A 19614-nucleotide genomic window follows, 5' to 3' on the forward strand; every position below is an offset into this window, starting at 1 on the left:
GGAGAGCGAGGGTAGCAGGAGATGAAATTGGTAAGATTATGATGTGTGTGTATGAGCACATCTCATGACTACCATGGTTGTGCAGAAATTAAGGCACGAATGTAAAAATAAAAGGGAGACCAGGAGCGTACGGGAGGGGAATCAGGAGACACAGGGGAAGTATCGGGGAATGGAATGGAGCATATTGAGTTATGTGGATCTATGAACATGTCACACTGAGCCCCACAGTCAAGTATGATCATATGGCACTAATGAAACACCATTTAAAAAAGCATACAGTACATTATTGTTGTCTCTCAAGTAATATATTTGAGTGTAGCAACATCGGAATGAAATAAAAGTATATGCACACCACTAGTGAAAGAGTAAGACTTGGCACAAGAGTGGGCAAGATAAGGGATAAAAGTAGGGAAGGAAATCTGTGTTGCAGGAACAGAAGCTCCCAAGACTGAGGCTTGGACAGGGAAGGGGAGGCAGAGTGGCACTTGGAGAGGGAAGAAAAGAGAAATCTTAGCAAACTCAAGAAGATGGAAATCATATCTGGTATCCTTTCCAACTCTAATAGTTTGAAACTAGAAATCAAAACTAGGAATTTCTGAATATGTACAAATGCAAGGTCCTTGAAGAACATGCCCTTGAACAACTAGTGGGTCAACGAATAAAATACAAGGAAATGTAAGTATCCTGAGAGAAATAAAAATGGAAAAAGAATCAAAGGATAATGTGTGGAGAGTGAATGAGCCTCTGCCATTGGTTGATCCTATGGTGTTGGCAAAACCCAAGCCTGGGAAACATTCATTGCTAAAAGCTGAGGATATGAACAGCCTTGACCCTTGGCTCTGACGTTAACAGCTATCAGGTGTTCCAGTGCAATGGGCTTCCTGGGAGTAGAAGGATTATAGCAGGATGTTCGTAGCACTGCAACAGTAGGACAGCTGCAAAAATGTTTCTGATAGACTTGAAACAGAGAAAACATTGAAATGAATCAGAAATGAAACTGGAGACATTACAACTGGTATGATGGAAATATAGATGCATGGGGAACTGCTCTGAACTCTTATCCACCCTCATGGAAAACCAACAGGAAATGTATAAATCCCTGGACCCATAAAAGCTACTATGAACTCAATACGGAAGAAACAGAAAATTGGAAATAATGATAATGAGAGAGGAGCATGAATCAGTCATAGGAAATGTCCCATGTGGTAAAGCCAGGACCTGATGCCTTCCCTGAAGAACTCCACCAAACACTTGGAGAGCTGATGGCAGTCATCTCAGTATTCTCCAAAGGAGAAAAGGAAAGGAAGGATGGGAATCCTTCCAAACTCATTTTACAAGGCCAACATTATGGTGATAGCAAAGTCAGGTAAGGACTCAGACAAATATATGGCGATGTCCTTGACAAAGATATTTAAAAATTATCTCAGGAGTGGAGAGAGAGCATTTGGTAAAACTCAACCTCCATTTATGCTACAAACTCTCAACCAATTAAGTGTCAGGGTCATTTACCTCCACAAAGGACTGAGAGAAGCCTATGGCTAAGGTCGTGCTGATCGGGGAAAGACAGGCAGTGTGTCCTGGGAGATGTGGGAGGAGTCGGGGATGCTCATCCGTATTCACCGTGGTTCTGCCAGTTGTAACCAGTGCAACCAGACAGAAGGAAGAATAAGGGCGTGCACACATAGACCACAAAGGATGGGGTTTAATAAGAACTAAATCAGAGCATTGTCATAAGTTGCTAATAATGCATATAAAACATCTATGTCTTTGAATTATCCACTATTTTATAAACACATCTCTATGTGATAGTTCTTAACTGGGGTGATAAACGTCCTATTTCTGTTATTTTGGAAAAAGCATCATGAAGTCACAGATTCAGGAGTCACAGTCATTTAACAAGGGATCCTAGTGCAGTGTAGTTGAAGAGAAGCATAGGAAATTTTCTGGAGATGTTGGGGTGGTGTCCCCAACACAAGCCAAGCTGTGGGGCACAGTGGTCATGATATAGGTTCTTTTGTCTTAGACTTTGGAGAAAACTTTATTTTAGGATTGGGATAAGGTGTAAGTATTAGATCTCTAGAAGGCAGAAGAGTTGTCAGAGTAATAAAGACTAACTGACTTTCACCTCGTGTCTTGGGGAAAAAACTGCTTTTGACCTGGAGCAATTTTCTGCAGGGAATTGATGCCTTGGGGCTGGGATAACAAGCAGCCAAGGAGCCTAATTTGCAGACACAGAGTTGAAAATATCTCCCCTGCTGCTGTCCCTTTGCTTGTGTGCCACCTTGATTTTGTACTTCGGGACCTGGTTTTGTACTTCAGAGTCCTGCATGTGGCTTGGGGAACTGCTGCTTGACCCTGTCTGTAGCCTTGTCTGGAGAAAGAGCTTCTGTCTCCAAGGTCCAGCATCCTGGTAGGAATCTGGACTTGCAGTCAGAAACCAGAACCGAGTCAGAACCCACCCAGGTGAGTCTGAGAGCCCAGCAGGTGCTGCAGGGAGAAGCTAGATGCCAAGAACATATACCTGTGGACACCTGAGAGCCCATGCAGCCTTGGTTGGAGCTGAGAGGTTACTGAGGTTGTTTGCTGCAGTGATTGATTATTCATTGGTATCCATGTTTATCATGGTGGAAAGAGGAGTGAGTGAGCTCAGCCAGGTCCTGTTGACAATGACGGGTAGCAAAGGCAGCCCCATGAGAAGAGGGTGCGGAAGCTCCATGTGGTTTCAGTGTAAGTGAGCATGTGTCCAGGACCTTGGCAATGAATTAGGTGGAAAGGAGAAATGCCTGTCACCTGTGGAGGGGCATGCAGGACAGGAGGACATTTGTTATGTCTGAGATGATGCATCCTTTTGATTGGCTTATTATTATCACAAGTCAAATTTATATGATTATTTACATTTTAATGATGGAATTTTTCAGTTTATTTTTTTTTCTCAGTTGACTTTGGGAACCACTTTTTTGGAAATCAGTCATTTTAAATTTTATGTCATCAAACATGTTTATCTTCTTACGTTTGATTTTGTTGACTTACTCCTGACGATTTGCCCATCCATGAATTTTAAATGACGCTCTTTTGATGTTTCTCTGAGATGTGTTGTTTCCTTTCACATAGAGATTGTTAATTTCTTCTTGTTTTGTAAGATTACTTGTGCCAGTGCACTGTAGCGTCTCTTGTGCGGGCCTAGCTCATACACGGGGTAAGCGGCATGGAGCCAAGACCCAGACCCTGGGAGTTGGGTGGAAGCAAGCTTGTGGTGAGCAGCCTGCAATCTTGTTTATTGCGGGGACAGCTATACATTTTATAGGTTTCTTGCCCAATCACAAGGCACCGCGGGGGATCAGACCACCAGGTTCCTATATGGGTTCCCTTGGTAACACTAGGTCGATTTGGGGGAGCATGTACTTTCCTAGGTGGCTGAAGTGGAACGCTTCTCCCCGCAGGTTTACACGCTTGAGACGTTCACTGCTGCCAGCCAAGAACTAGGATTTCTCCCAACAGGGGACCACCCTCATTTTCCTCAAGATGGATAGACATTGATGCCAGCTCTTAATTATCTACTTAAGCTTTTCCAAGGAAGTTGAAATACAACTTTAGCATCTCTTAGTTGTCCATGTATACAGATTCCCTGTGTAATTGCATAAACAGTATGTGAATGCCTGCTTGATACCACCACACTCAAGGAATATTCTTTGTTGTATTCTGTCATGTCTAGGTATTTGCCAATTTACTTATTAATCCATTATGACAGAATCAGAATTTTGTTCTACATGTATTGTTTCACTGAGTTTTAATACTCCATTAAAATTCATTGAATGCAGCATTTTGAAATCACTGAATTTCACCTTTTCTCATTTCCCTTTCTTTTTGTTCCCCAGATTCTTTTCTTTAGTTATATTCTGTATCATGAGCACATATTCTGTACCACTAAGGCACAGCACAGTGTGAGACACGGGTGTGGGAGGTGAGGTCCCTGGCACTTGCCATGGGCAGGATTTTGTTCTGTGAGAAAGGGTGGAAGTGCCAGGGCGTGGCAGGACATTACAGGTAGAACGACCTCATTTAAATATGACAACATGGTCCCTTGTTTATCAGCTGTAGTCACTTGTCCTGAGGCTTCCTTCTTCCCTAAGCACTTGTGCATTAGGAATTCTCCTCTGATTCAGTGAACTTTCCCCATTTCCTCACCCCAGACGATGCCCCTAGAGGAGCTGCTTCTCAGTCCTCCTATATCATTTGCAGAGACCTCACCCTGGGGCTCCTGCTCACTCTGCTGTGGTCATGTGCACCTGAGCTTTGTGCGTGGTGGAGGCGGCACCTGGTCCTCACCGTCAGGGGATGGAGCACAGTCGTGTTCATAAGGCAGGAGAGATTTTCCTTCTGTCCTTGGCTCAGTGAACTGACAACATCGGAATTCTAGAACCTGCATTCTCAATCTTATGGGCAGGCTATCAGGGCAATGTCCAAACAGACTCCATTTCACCCTGAGACCCCATGTCATGTAGGAAATGCTTCTCCCATGGGAATACCCTGCCTCTGTACCCATCAACAGTTGCTTAGCTTAGCATGTTTGGCAACACAAAATGGCAATTCTTATATAATGTAAAATTGTCCTCTCTTCAGTTCCTATTTTTCTTGGACAATGTCCCCTGTCAGACAATGATTGTCTAGATGTTAGTAACCATTCTTTAACTTGTACCCAACTAAGGTCATTTTGACCCACTTCCCCTTCTGCTTCTGATTTTAGATCTCATGATGTGAGTTTGTAGTTTTGAATCATAGCAACAGCCACTTATGATTAACGAACTGACTTATGGTATAAAAACCCTGCAACCCTGATCTTGGGACTGTCCTCCCTATAGCCCTTTTGGGCATTATGCCAGTCAGTCAGCCAGCCGGCTAATAGAAACTCACAAGTCTGAACTTCTCAATGGTGATCGGTCTGTTCTTAAGTAGCACCCCACAACACTCAACGCTTCCCATCTAATTTTTTTCTAATGTTGTCATCTCTAGGCCATATACATCTGCTAGACCTCTGGGGACAAGACCTGAGTGGAAAATTTCCAGTCAATTTTTTTTTATACAACATACGAAATCCTTTCTTTTATTGGAAATTCTTCTATACACCACAAACATGAAACATACCCAATGTCTCTGGTTTAGTTCTTCAAACATGATTTCTTTCAAAATGGTGTTCTTGTATCATTCTTTACCCTTCAAATCACTATCAAGAAATTCGTAGACCATGGCAAAGATGAGTATACCACCTCCTTCACCAAAATCTACACAGCATGGCATTCACACACCCACAAAATCCCAACAGTTTGCAAAAATACTTCATTTGAATTGAGACTGGCTCTCCAATAATACAGGGAAATCAGTTTGTAAATAAATACCCACTGTGCATCCTGAGTGACATCAGCAGATACTAAGATATATATTCAGTACCCTTTCAGTCATTTCTTTTTTTTTAATTAAAAATCATAAATTTACATAGGGCAATATTGTTTGATTCATTCTGTTATATTTTCCCCTTCCCCCCCCACCCGTCTCCAATTTTGTCTCCTTGGGGTTATCTCTGAGTTGGGAAGAATGTGCCCTTCCTACTGGGGACATGAAATCTGGTTATAAAAACTGTAAAGAACATGACACGGGACATTCAATAAAGATAAAGAATTGGATTTCATGAGAGGATATAACAATTGTGAACGCATATGCCCATCAGCGAATCACCCAAATATGCAAAGGTAATATTACAGAGTCAGAAGGGAGAGACAGAGCATGATATGAAAATAGTAGGGGTGCTTTTCTTGATGAAAGTGCATTTATCTGTTACGGCATTTCCAAAGTAGAGTACAAGCTTACCAAGACTACTAACTAACACAGGACGTTAGATTTAAATTTGTTATACCCTCTCTTGTCTTCCCATTATTAAAAACAATGATATAAGATAAAATTGGTAGTATTTTTGCAGATATACTGATAATTAAAAATTATTTTTGATTAGTTGATTGTAGTCATACATAATCATGGGGTTCATTTAGACACATCCATATGTGCATATTATAGAATTAAAAGATGATACACCATGATCAAATAGGATTTATATCACACAATTTTTCTCACATGATAGTTCTACACACACAAATCAATAAATGTGATGCATCACATCAACAGAAAAAAATCAATGTGTGATACATCAATGGAATGAAGGACAAAAACTAAATGATGATCTCAAAAGACACAGAAAGAGCATTTAATAAAATCTAACCTCCCCACATGATAAAAACTCTCAACAAGTTAGGCATAGGAGGAGCATAGCTCAACAGAGTAAAGACTGTATATGACGAACCACAGCAGACGGCTTAGTGAATGGGGATAGGTTGGAAGCTTCTCTGTAAGATGTGGAGGAAGGTGAGGTTGCCCACTCCCACCATTGTTCTTCATCATGGCTCTGGAGGTTCCAATAATAAGGGCATCCAAACAGGACAGGAGAATGTCAGGTTGTCTCATTTGAGGTGGCCTGATTTTTAACACTTTAGTTGTCACATAATTATACATTTTCATGGGGTTCAGTGCTAATTTGATATTGTGCACAGCATGCAATAATAAACCAGCATTACCAGCATTTCCATTGCCTTAAACACTTATTATTTCCTTTTGTGTGCAGTGTGCAAGGTCCTCTCTTCCTAGTTTTTCATAAAACACATAATGAGATGCTGTAAAACTAAAATGAACTTACTGTGCTATAGGACACCAGAAGTTATTCCTCTTGCAAAACACTTTTAGATAGAAAACCGGAAAAATTTCACTGGGAAACAGAGAACCGATAAATCCAGGAAAGCTGCAGATACAAAATCATCATACAGAAATCAGCAGCATTTATATACAAAAATAATGAACTATCTGAAATAGAAATGAAGAAAACAATCCCATTTCCAAAATCTCTTTAGACACACAGAAAAAAATAAATCAAGGAAGTAAGAGATTTCTATAATAATTAGAAAACATTACTGAAAGAAATTGATGAAGACACACAAAGGGAAAGATATCCCATGTTCATGGATTGGAATTATTAATATTGTTAAAATGTCCAACATACAAAGGCACTCCATGCAATCAATGCAATTTGTAACAGTACCAATGACATTCTTCACGGAAGTAGAGACAGCAATCTTAAAAGGTTTTAAGGAAGTTGTAAAAATCCCAAATAGCAAAAACAATCCTGAGCATGCAGAATAGAGGTCAACATCTGCCTTCAAAACGTACTACAAAGCAATAGTGACAAAACAGTATGGTAGTGGCATGGACACAGATGGACCAATGGAGAGAATCGAGAGCGCATTTATAAATCTATCAATTTAAAGTCAACTCACTTCCACAAAGGTGTTAAGAACATCCATGGGAGAAAGAATGACATCTACAAAAAATGGGGCTTGGGACACTGGATATCTATTTTGAGATGAAAGAAATGGGACCCTTAAATGAAAAGATGCTTGTTATCACTGATTATAATGGGGATTCCAATCAAAACTGCAATGGAAACCATTCAAGCCCAGTTAGAAAGAGTATTCTCAAACACTCAGGAGGGGGAGAAAGAGGAATTCTTAACCATTATGGAGAACAGTATGGGGATTTCTCAAACATCTGAAGATAGAACGATCTGATCTGGAAATTCTCCCACGTAGGATAAATCCTAAGGACAGGAAATGAGTATGTTGAGGAGATGTGCGCATTCCCATGTTTGTTACAGGATTTTCACCATAGCTAAGATATGGAATCCACCTGAGAGTCCATTTCCAGATTAATAGATAATGCAAAATGTGGAAATACACATTGTAACGTGACAGATCCATAAAACTGATCCATAAAATCCTGTCATTTGCAGTAACACGGATAGGCCCAGGATATATTATGTTAAGCGAACGAAACTGGGCACAGAAAGTCAAGTACCACTTCTTTTAACTCGTAAGTGAAAGCTAAAGAAATTGATTTCATAGAAGTTGACAGTAGAGTAGTGGTCACCAGAGCCTGGGAGGGGCTGGAGGGAGGGAGAATAAAGAGAAGTGTGTGATTAGGTGCAAAAACACAGTTAGGAGGAGAAGGCGCTCATCTTTTATAACCCAGTAGGGTGACTACAGGTCATTATAATTTATGGTGGATTTCAAAATCACTGGAAAACATTATTTCAAATATTTTCAATGCAAATAAATCACAAATGTTGGAGGTGATGGAAATGTTAATCACCCCGAATAAATCATTACACACTGTAGATATTTGGAAAGAGCTTTTTAAAATTTATTTATTTTATTTTATGTGGTGTCAAGAATTGAACCCAGAGCTGGGGAAGTGCTCTACCACTGAGCAACAATCCCAGACCAAATTGTAGATTTTTATATGCTTATAAATATAGCACACCATAACCTTAAAATATGTACCATTCTGCATCCGTTAAAAATAGAGAGGAGGACCTAAATAAAGACGACCTAACTAATTGGAGAGATAGAATATGCATTGTGATTTGGCATTGATTCAGAAGGAATCACCACATAGTAAGCAACACCCATTTATTATGCCCTGTTCTTAGGCATGACATGGTAGCTTTTTCTACTCAGGTCTTATCACACATTGGCCAAATCAAAGTATTCATCATTGTACAACCAGAGAAAAGAAAAATTGTACCCCGTTTGTATGGAGTGAATAAAAAAAACCTTAAAAATGTATTGGCCAGCCTATGTTCTCAGTGGGAACTGTGGAGTCTCCTCCAGGCTGATGCAGGAAACAAGCAGAATTCAGTTGCTTGCATTGGTAGGACTGAGCTCCAGTTACTGGAGAAGGCTCACGTTCAGCACCAGGAGCTGTCCTTGGTTGTAGCCACGGGGGCCTCTCCAACATGGCAGCTCACTACTGCAAGGACAGCAGAGCACACACCCTCTTCAGGACCCCTTCCCTAGTCATTGCTGAGGCATTCCCGATCTCTGTCTTTCTAGGCTTCCTTTGTTTGCTGTCCCCAACCCATTTTTCCATGTTTGTAAGCCTTATGCCTTTTTCTTTCCCACTGGTGTGAATTCTCACTCATCCACCTTCTTGAGCTCTTTAGCAGCACTTTGTACTAACATCTCAAACCATCTGCCCTATCAAATGATCTATGTATTAATTCACACCGCAAGGAACTTTTGAGCACCAGCTATGTTCCAGGCCCATGGGTCCTGCCTTTATGGTGGTTCCAATCTACTAAGGACAGAATATTTCTGTGTCCTCTAAAATTCTTACTTTGAGATCATAACACCCAAAAGGTCCAACTGGGCAAATCACTTGGCCATTCTGGACCCATGTGTTTGAATGTAGGGTAAGGTGAACAACAAAGTAGACCACAAAGAATGGGCTTTTGTGGAAACTAAATGAGAGGATCATTATATGCATTGCTAATCACAGGGCAATGCATAAAAGATCCAAATGTTTCTCTTTGAATTATTAAATTTTTATGAGTACAAGATCAAATGAAATCATTTAGCTTGTGTTATAAGCATATTTTTTGGATGTGCAAAGGTATCATGAAGCCAAGGGTTGTAGTCGTTTGATTTTGTATTCAGCAATCACAGTTCATTCATATTTGAAGAGAGGAATAGTGAACTTTTTGGAGATGGAACTGAAGCCCATGGGGATCCATGGGATCTGGTCACAGAAGGTTTCTCAGGCTTAGACTTCAGAAAAATCTTTGTCAGGCCTGGGGTGAGGTGTGGGAGGTTAGCTATATAGAAGGCAGAACAGTTTTGGAGAAAACTAATAATGACTAATTCACGTGGCATTTAATTTGTCATCTTGGGAACAGAGAATCAGCAAGAAATAAATTGCTTTTAGTGCGGAGCCAAGTCCCACAGGGAGATGATGTCTGAATGCTGGAATAACAAGAGGGAAATGTGCCTCATGGGCAGACTCAGAGAGAGAAATCTTCGTGCCGTGCCCCTCAGCAGTGTGGAGCCTTGGTTTGTGGAGTGGGCTTCCTCACTTTGGAGCTCTGCATCTGCTTTGGGATCTGAAACTTGGCCCCTTCCTGCAGTCTCGTGTGGCACATCACTTCAGGGTCCGTGATCAACCACCCAGGGAGGAATTTGGACTTGTATCCAGAATACTCATCCAGGTGAGTTTGAGAGCCCAGCAGGTGCTGCAGGAGGTCTTCTGAGAGGCTGGCAGCCAAGAGCAAGTTCATCCACCCTTGTCCAGGGCTGTGAGGTTGCTGTGGTTGGTGGTGGAATTGTTTGGTGAACTGACTGATGTGTTTATTTTTACCATGCTGGAAAGGGAAGTGGACAGTGAGCTCAGCAATGGCAGGTCCTTGTTGAGAATGACGTGATGGCAAAGGAAGCCCTGTGGAAGAGGGAGTGCAGGCTTCATATGTGCACTTCTATGTGTCAATTAAAAATTGAAAAACGCAGCTACTCTAATCAACTCTAATCGAATGGTGCAGGAGGCACATGTCTTCTAGTATTTCATTTAAGAATACCCACATTTGTGTTGTTGTTTGGTTGGTTTAAAAATCTTTGTTCTTCTTTTTTGAATATGGACATTTAATCTGTTGTCAGCACCGAGTAAATACTATATCTGTCCTTCGAGAAATGTGTCTTGATTTTCCGTTACCTTTGCTGGTGGTTGGAAGGTGACTGGAGTTGGGATGCAGCCAGAAGGAAGCAGCTCTTTTGTCCTCCTAGCAACATCTTAGATGCACCTGAGTTCAATGCACTGTTTTATCCTTAGAGTCACTCATGTTTACTGAGTAGAACTTTGTGTTACCTTGAATGCAGAGTTCAGAGTCACCTTTCCATGATGGATCAGTGTGTGGCAGAGTGACAAACCGAAATTTCTGAGGACTAACCTTTCCTTTTGAAGAAAAATAATTTGCTGTTGAGCGCTTGGTGGGTATTTATTTATTTTAAATAGGGGACTGAAGATGGGAAGAACATGGCATTGACCTCAGCCCAGGTTGCCCTGGACTCCAGCTGAGTGTGTGTGTGTGTGTGCGTGTGAGCCTGTGTGCTTGTGTTTGACTTTAAGGCCTTTAAGGAAAGGGGACCTGGGCTGAGAGTATTCCAGAAGGTGACTCATGACACAGAACCCCTAGCATAAGCCACTGAGAGAAACAGGGTGGTCCCAATTCACAGAGAACCAGGAGATGCCTCAAGGGGAATCTGTGTTCGTCACCCTGGGACACCAGCTCACGACCCTCTCCCTCCCCCTTATCCTCCTGCCCCTCCCCTCTGGCTTCCTGGTTGAACTTGAACATCTGAAATGAGAATCCCCTCAGGCCCTTTGCACTGACCATCCTCCATTCTGCCAGACACACATGGCTGCAGGTAACTCTGTGGCCACCTCCCTGTCTCCCTGGAGGGCTCAACTCAAGTGACACCTCAGGGCTGATCTTGCCTGAAGAAGTAGAAGGAAATGACACTATCAGTGCCCTTTCTCCCGAAGAGCTTCAGTGTACCCGTCACACCTGAGCGTGTGAGGATTAGTGCTCTATGTACCTGCATTTGCTCTGACTTCCTTCCATTATTTCTTCCTCATTAGATTCAAGGGACATTCAGTGTCTTGGGAGTGACCTTTCATTGCTGAGTCCATGACTGGATCAACATTGTTATAAAATGATATCCCCCCATACAAGAAAGAGTTAGTTCTAGTGATTTGAAATAAAGTTTGTGTGGAGGAAAGACTGAGAGTGAGAGAGGAACTCAATATCAGAGAAGGCAAGGAATCCCTTAAAGGAAAAAGGATCATAAAACATAGGAATTAGTCTTGACTGTATACTTCAAAGAAAATATTATTTCAGGTTAGTACTGAATAATAATGTCAAATGATTTCTGTGTATTTTTTCACTAGTCACATGTAATATATGGAGCAAGGGAATGAAACACGCATTTCTAAATTTCTTCTGCTGGGAATTTCAGAGGACCCCAAATTGCAACCCTTCCTCTTTGGGCTGTTTCTGTTTATGTACCTGGTCACTGTGCTGGGGAACCTGCTCATCATCCTGGCCACCATCTCAGACTCCCACCTGCACACGCCCATGTACTTCTTCCTCGCCAACCTGTCCTTTGCAGACATCTGCTTCACCACCACCAGCATCCCAAAGATGCTGGTGAACATCCAGACCCAGAGCAAGGTCATTACCTACACAGGCTGCATCATCCAGATATACTTTTTCATATTCTTTGGTGTTTTGGACAACTTCCTCCTGGCGGTGATGGCCTATGACCGTTATGTGGCCATCTGTCACCCCTTGCACTACACGGTCATCATGAACCGCCGGCTCTGTGGACTGCTGGTGCTGGCATGCTGGGCCACCACTGCCCTGAATTCCTTAATAGATATCTTAATGGCAGTGCAGCTGTCCTTCTGCACAGACCTGGAGATCCCACACTTTGTATGTGAACTCAACCAGCTGGTCCTACTTGCCTGTTCTGACACGTTTTCCATTGATATGGTGATGTATTTTGGAGCGGTGTTGCTGGGAGGTGGCCCCCTTGCTGGGGTCCTTTACTCCTACTCCAAGATAGTGTCCTCCATCCGTGCAATCTCTTCAGCTCAGGGCAAGTACAAAGCCTTCTCCACCTGTGCCTCTCACCTCTCTGTGGTCTCCTTGTTCTACTCTACACTCCTGGGGGTGTACCTCAGTTCTTCCATTACCCAGAACTCACAATCGACAGCAAGAGCCTCGGTGATGTACAGCGTGGTCACCCCCATGCTGAACCCCTTCATCTACAGCCTGAGGAATGAGGACCTCACGGGAGCTCTGAGAAGACTTTTCCGAGGGAAACTGTAGAGGAGACATTTTCCAAGTTGTGCCTGTGGACTCCGGACTCAAAGACACTGAACCAGACACTGCAATTCTTTATCCAGACCATGGAAATAGAGGTTGTGCTTTCTGTGAATTTCGTGCAGTTTCCTTTCTTCTCAACTGCGTTAGTGTTTAAGGATGCTCATGAGGAAGCTCTGTCCTCTCTCTGATATTCATCATTCTCTCCCTTTTGCCAATGTACTTTCCACCTTAGATCAGAAGCACTTTTCAGATTCCCGGGAGCCTGATACCCTGATGAGTTGCACTGGTCCAGTGGAATAATGACTTTGGTCACCAAGGCTGTTTCCTTTATTTTATGAAGGAGAAATTCTGTTTTTCCATTTTCTGTTCTTTGTTCCTTTCTGTGCTGCTACCTTAACTGCTCTTCCTTAAAATGTCAAGATCCACATAGTGGTGGATTTACAGTTGACTATGTGGGACAGGCATGCACAAGAGCTTGTCTCCTGTCCAGTCATGCCTCTGAGATTGAAGATTTGTGCCTCTGAGATCCAACCCACTTCTGCTCAAATGAACTTAAGCTCTATATCCAGGTGAACTGGAAACTCACCCATGGTCACTTTTTGGTACTATTATCTGAAATAAATGTGAACCACCAGGTAGTCAGAACTATTGCTTTTATAAATATCAGAGCAAATGACAAAGAGAGATTTAGCAGGTTATTCTGAATATCTTCAGTTCTGCTGGCACTGTTTGTAGCGTCAATAAACTTTTGCTACCAAGAATACTATCCCAAAATAAATGGTTTAAAAAATATTGCTTTTGGTTTTGGAGTGCATCTTGGTAAATCTTTCGTTCTTTTTCCTCACCTTTTAAAATTGTTGATTCAGAGTTGTATATATTGTTAGGACTTGTTGTTACATATTTGTGGCTGAACACACTGTAACAATATCATGTGGGAATACCACTCTCCATCTTCTGGCCTTTTCCATGTCTTCATATGTCTCTGTTCCTTTTTAAGTCTATTGTCAACTAAGAGTCACCTGGGGATCTTCTGCTAACCTTGGCTGATACTCTCAGACTTTGGTTAAAGGCTGAGGGTGGGGATATGGGTTAGTCAACCCTGCATCACTGGGACCAAAATACCCAAGAACAATTTGGAGGAAGAAAAATTCATGTTGGCTCCTGGTTCTAGATGTTGAGTCCATTGCTCTGGCCCAAGGTGAGGAAGATCAGCATGGCAGACAGTTGTGGTGGAGAAGCTCTGCTCACCTCATGCCAGGCAGGAGGCAGAGAAGGAGCAGCAGGGTAGGTGCCCGGGGAAAGACAGCCTCCCAGGCATGCCCCTGTGACCTGCCTCCCGTGGCTATGCCCACCTGCCCATAGTTACTGCCCAGTCAGTCCATTCAAACTGGGACGGGCTGACTAGGTCACAGTCCTTCCAATCCACTGGAATCCTTCACACAGGAGCCTTTGGGGGACACGCATATTCAAACCACAATATGAACATTCTGCAAAGTTTAGCTCTAGGAACCCCTTGGGTTTTCTTTTTTCTGTCCTCTCCAAGTGCCTTCTGCCCCCACTTCCCTGCCCAAGGGTCCCATGTCAGAAGAGGCTACAGCAATTATACATATTTATGCACCCAACAGCCTCTTCTGACACAGAACCTTTTCTGGTCATATCACATCCTTCTCCTTGTCTCCTTTTACAATTTTTATAATTGTCCCTGAAAGTTTCCAGATTTATTTTTAGCTGAAAAAAAAAGTATGCACATTTACTGTTGTTTCAGATCATGTTGAAAACATGTACCTATGGTGTAAGGTTCAAGTCGGGCTGATCATATTTACCCACTCAAACATTTATTAGTGTATCATGGTGAAAACTTTCAAAATTCTCCCGGCTTCTTGCAGTGTGCATCACTTTCCTCTGTCTGTACCGCAGAGACAGGGGATTGAGGGAGAGCGAGGGTAGCAGGAGATGAAATTGGTAAGATTATGATGTGTGTGTATGAGCACATCTCATGACTACCATGGTTGTGCAGAAATTAAGGCACGAATGTAAAAAATAAAAGGGAGACCAGGAGCGTACGGGAGGGGAATCAGGAGACACAGGGGAAGTATCGGGGAATGGAATGGAGCATATTGAGTTATGTGGATCTATGAACATGTCACACTGAGCCCCACAGTCAAGTATGATCATATGGCACTAATGAAAACACCATTTAAAAAAGCATACAGTACATTATTGTTGTCTCTCAAGTAATATATTTGAGTGTAGCAACATCGGAATGAAATAAAAGTATATGCACACCACTAGTGAAAGAGTAAGACTTGGCACAAGAGTGGGCAAGATAAGGGATAAAAGTAGGGAAGGAAATCTGTGTTGCAGGAACAGAAGCTCCCAAGACTGAGGCTTGGACAGGGAAGGGGAGGCAGAGTGGCACTTGGAGAGGGAAGAAAAGAGAAATCTTAGCAAACTCAAGAAGATGGAAATCATATCTGGTATCCTTTCCAACTCTAATAGTTTGAAACTAGAAATCAAAACTAGGAATTTCTGAATATGTACAAATGCAAGGTCCTTGAAGAACATGCCCTTGAACAACTAGTGGGTCAACGAATAAAATACAAGGAAATGTAAAGTATCCTGAGAGAAATAAAAATGGAAAAAGAATCAAAGGATAATGTGTGGAGAGTGAATGAGCCTCTGCCATTGGTTGATCCTATGGTGTTGGCAAAACCCAAGCCTGGGAAACATTCATTGCTAAAAGCTGAGGATATGAACAGCCTTGACCCTTGGCTCTGACGTTAACAGCTATCAGGTGTTCCAGTGCAATGGGCTTCCTGGGAGTAGAAGGATTATAGCAGGATGTTCGTAGCACTGCAACAGTAGGACAGCTGCAAAAATGTTTCTGATAGACTTGAAACAGAGAAAACATTGAAATGAATCAGAAATGAAACTGGAGACATTACAACTGGTATGATGGAAATATAGATGCATGGGGAACTGCTCTGAACTCTTATCCACCCTCATGGAAAACCAACAGGAAATGTATAAATCCCTGGACCCATAAAAGCTACTATGAACTCAATAAGGAAGAAACAGAAAATTGGAAATAATGATAATGAGAGAGGAGCATGAATCAGTCATAGGAAATGTCCCATGTGGTAAAGCCAGGACCTGATGCCTTCCCTGAAGAACTCCACCAAACACTTGGAGAGCTGATGGCAGTCATCTCAGTATTCTCCAAAGGAGAAAAGGAAAGGAAGGACGGGAATCCTTCCAAACTCATTTTACAAGGCCAACATTATGGTGATAGCAAAGTCAGGTAAGGACTCAGACAAATATATGGCGATGTCCTTGACAAAGATATTTAAAAATTATCTCAGGAGTGGAGAGAGAGCATTTGGTAAAACTCAACCTCCATTTATGCTACAAACTCTCAACCAATTAAGTGTCAGGGTCATTTACCTCCACAAAGGACTGAGAGAAGCCTATGGCTAAGGTCGTGCTGATCGGGGAAAGACAGGCAGTGTGTCCTGGGAGATGTGGGAGGAGTTGGGGATGCTCATCCGTATTCACCGTGGTTCTGCCAGTTGTAACCAGTGCAACCAGACAGAAGGAAGAATAAGGGCGTGCACACATAGACCACAAAGGATGGGGTTTAATAAGAACTAAATCAGAGCATTGTCATAAGTTGCTAATAATGCATATAAAACATCTATGTCTTTGAATTATCCACTATTTTATAAACACATCTCTATGTGATAGTTCTTAACTGGGGTGATAAACGTCCTATTTCTGTTATTTTGGAAAAAGCATCATGAAGTCACAGATTCAGGAGTCACAGTCATTTAACAAGGGATCCTAGTGCAGTGTAGTTGAAGAGAAGCATAGGAAATTTTCTGGAGATGTTGGGGTGGTGTCCCCAACACAAGCCAAGCTGTGGGGCACAGTGGTCATGATATAGGTTCTTTTGTCTTAGACTTTGGAGAAAACTTTATTTTAGGATTGGGATAAGGTGTAAGTATTAGATCTCTAGAAGGCAGAAGAGTTGTCAGAGTAATAAAGACTAACTGACTTTCACCTCGTGTCTTGGGGAAAAAACTGCTTTTGACCTGGAGCAATTTTCTGCAGGGAATTGATGCCTTGGGGCTGGGATAACAAGCAGCCAAGGAGCCTAATTTGCAGACACAGAGTTGAAAATATCTCCCCTGCTGCTGTCCCTTTGCTTGTGTGCCACCTTGATTTTGTACTTCGGGACCTGGTTTTGTACTTCAGAGTCCTGCATGTGGCTTGGGGAACTGCTGCTTGACCTGTCTGTAGCCTTGTCTGGAGAAAGAGCTTCTGTCTCCAAGGTCCAGCATCCTGGTAGGAATCTGGACTTGCAGTCAGAAACCAGAACCGAGTCAGAACCCACCCAGGTGAGTCTGAGAGCCCAGCAGGTGCTGCAGGGAGAAGCTAGATGCCAAGAACATATACCTGTGGACACCTGAGAGCCCATGCAGCCTTGGTTGGAGCTGAGAGGTTACTGAGGTTGTTTGCTGCAGTGATTGATTATTCATTGGTATCCATGTTTATCATGGTGGAAAGAGGAGTGAGTGAGCTCAGCCAGGTCCTGTTGACAATGACGGGTAGCAAAGGCAGCCCCATGAGAAGAGGGTGCGGAAGCTCCATGTGGTTTCAGTGTAAGTGAGCATGTGTCCAGGACCTTGGCAATGAATTAGGTGGAAAGGAGAAATGCCTGTCACCTGTGGAGGGGCATGCAGGACAGGAGGACATTTGTTATGTCTGAGATGATGCATCCTTTTGATTGGCTTATTATTATCACAAGTCAAATTTATATGATTATTTACATTTTAATGATGGAATTTTTCAGTTTATTTTTTTTTCTCAGTTGACTTTGGGAACCACTTTTTTGGAAATCAGTCATTTTAAATTTTATGTCATCAAACATGTTTATCTTCTTACGTTTGATTTTGTTGACTTACTCCTGACGATTTGCCCATCCATGAATTTTAAATGACGCTCTTTTGATGTTTCTCTGAGATGTGTTGTTTCCTTTCACATAGAGATTGTTAATTTCTTCTTGTTTTGTAAGATACTTGTGCCAGTGCACTGTAGCGTCTCTTGTGCGGGCCTAGCTCATACACGGGGTAAGCGGCATGGAGCCAAGACCCAGACCCTGGGAGTTGGGTGGAAGCAAGCTTGTGGTGAGCAGCCTGCAATCTTGTTTATTGCGGGGACAGCTATACATTTTATAGGTTTCTTGCCCAATCACAAGGCACCGCGGGGGATCAGACCACCAGGTTCCTATATGGGTTCCCTTGGTAACACTAGGTCGATTTGGGGGAGCATGTACTTTCCTAGGTGGCTGAAGTGGAACGCTTCTCCCCGCAGGTTTACACGCTTGAGACGTTCACTGCTGCCAGCCAAGAACTAGGATTTCTCCCAACAGGGGACCACCCTCATTTTCCTCAAGATGGATAGACATTGATGCCAGCTCTTAATTATCTACTTAAGCTTTTCCAAGGAAGTTGAAATACAACTTTAGCATCTCTTAGTTGTCCATGTATACAGATTCCCTGTGTAATTGCATAAACAGTATGTGAATGCCTGCTTGATACCACCACACTCAAGGAATATTCTTTGTTGTATTCTGTCATGTCTAGGTATTTGCCAATTTACTTATTAATCCATTATGACAGAATCAGAATTTTGTTCTACATGTATTGTTTCACTGAGTTTTAATACTCCATTAAAATTCATTGAATGCAGCATTTTGAAATCACTGAATTTCACCTTTTCTCATTTCCCTTTCTTTTTGTTCCCCAGATTCTTTTCTTTAGTTATATTCTGTATCATGAGCACATATTCTGTACCACTAAGGCACAGCACAGTGTGAGACACGGGTGTGGGAGGTGAGGTCCCTGGCACTTGCCATGGGCAGGATTTTGTTCTGTGAGAAAGGGTGGAAGTGCCAGGGCGTGGCAGGACATTACAGGTAGAACGACCTCATTTAAATATGACAACATGGTCCCTTGTTTATCAGCTGTAGTCACTTGTCCTGAGGCTTCCTTCTTCCCTAAGCACTTGTGCATTAGGAATTCTCCTCTGATTCAGTGAACTTTCCCCATTTCCTCACCCCAGACGATGCCCCTAGAGGAGCTGCTTCTCAGTCCTCCTATATCATTTGCAGATACCTCACCCTGGGGCTCCTGCTCACTCTGCTGTGGTCATGTGCACCTGAGCTTTGTGCGTGGTGGAGGCGGCACCTGGTCCTCACCGTCAGGGGATGGAGCACAGTCGTGTTCATAAGGCAGGAGAGATTTTCCTTCTGTCCTTGGCTCAGTGAACTGACAACATCGGAATTCTAGAACCTGCATTCTCAATCTTATGGGCCAGGCTATCAGGGCAATGTCCAAACAGACTCCATTTCACCCTGAGACCCCATGTCATGTAGGAAATGCTTCTCCCATGGGAATACCCTGCCTCTGTACCCATCAACAGTTGCTTAGCTTAGCATGTTTGGCAACACAAAATGGCAATTCTTATATAATGTAAAATTGTTCTCTCTTCGGTTCCTATTTTTCTTGGACAATGTCCCCTGTCAGACAATGATTGTCTAGATGTTAGTAACCATTCTTTAACTTGTACCCAACTAAGGTCATTTTGACCCACTTCCCCTTCTGCTTCTGATTTTAGATCTCATGATGTGAGTTTGTAGTTTTGAATCATAGCAACAGCCACTTATGATTAACGAACTGACTTATGGTATAAAAACCCTGCAACCCTGATCTTGGGACTGTCCTCCCTATAGCCCTTTTGGG

At 42.6% G+C, this 19614-nt stretch overlaps 1 protein-coding gene across 1 annotated transcript; it reads left to right on the forward strand.

Moving 5' to 3' along the window:
• Positions 1–11884: 11884 nt before the first annotated feature.
• LOC306646838 (olfactory receptor 7A40-like) lies at positions 11885–12814 on the forward strand (the record flags this gene model as incomplete). Its single annotated transcript, XM_079115592.1, has 1 exon — positions 11885–12814. The coding sequence occupies one exon, from the start codon at positions 11885–11887 to the stop codon at positions 12812–12814; it is 930 nt and encodes a 309-aa protein (XP_078971718.1).
• Positions 12815–19614: the final 6800 nt, after the last annotated feature.

Source organism: Sciurus vulgaris, assembly GCF_902686455.1.
Source record: "Sciurus vulgaris genome assembly, chromosome: 16".
In the NCBI taxonomy this organism is placed as follows: domain Eukaryota; kingdom Metazoa; phylum Chordata; class Mammalia; order Rodentia; family Sciuridae; genus Sciurus; species Sciurus vulgaris.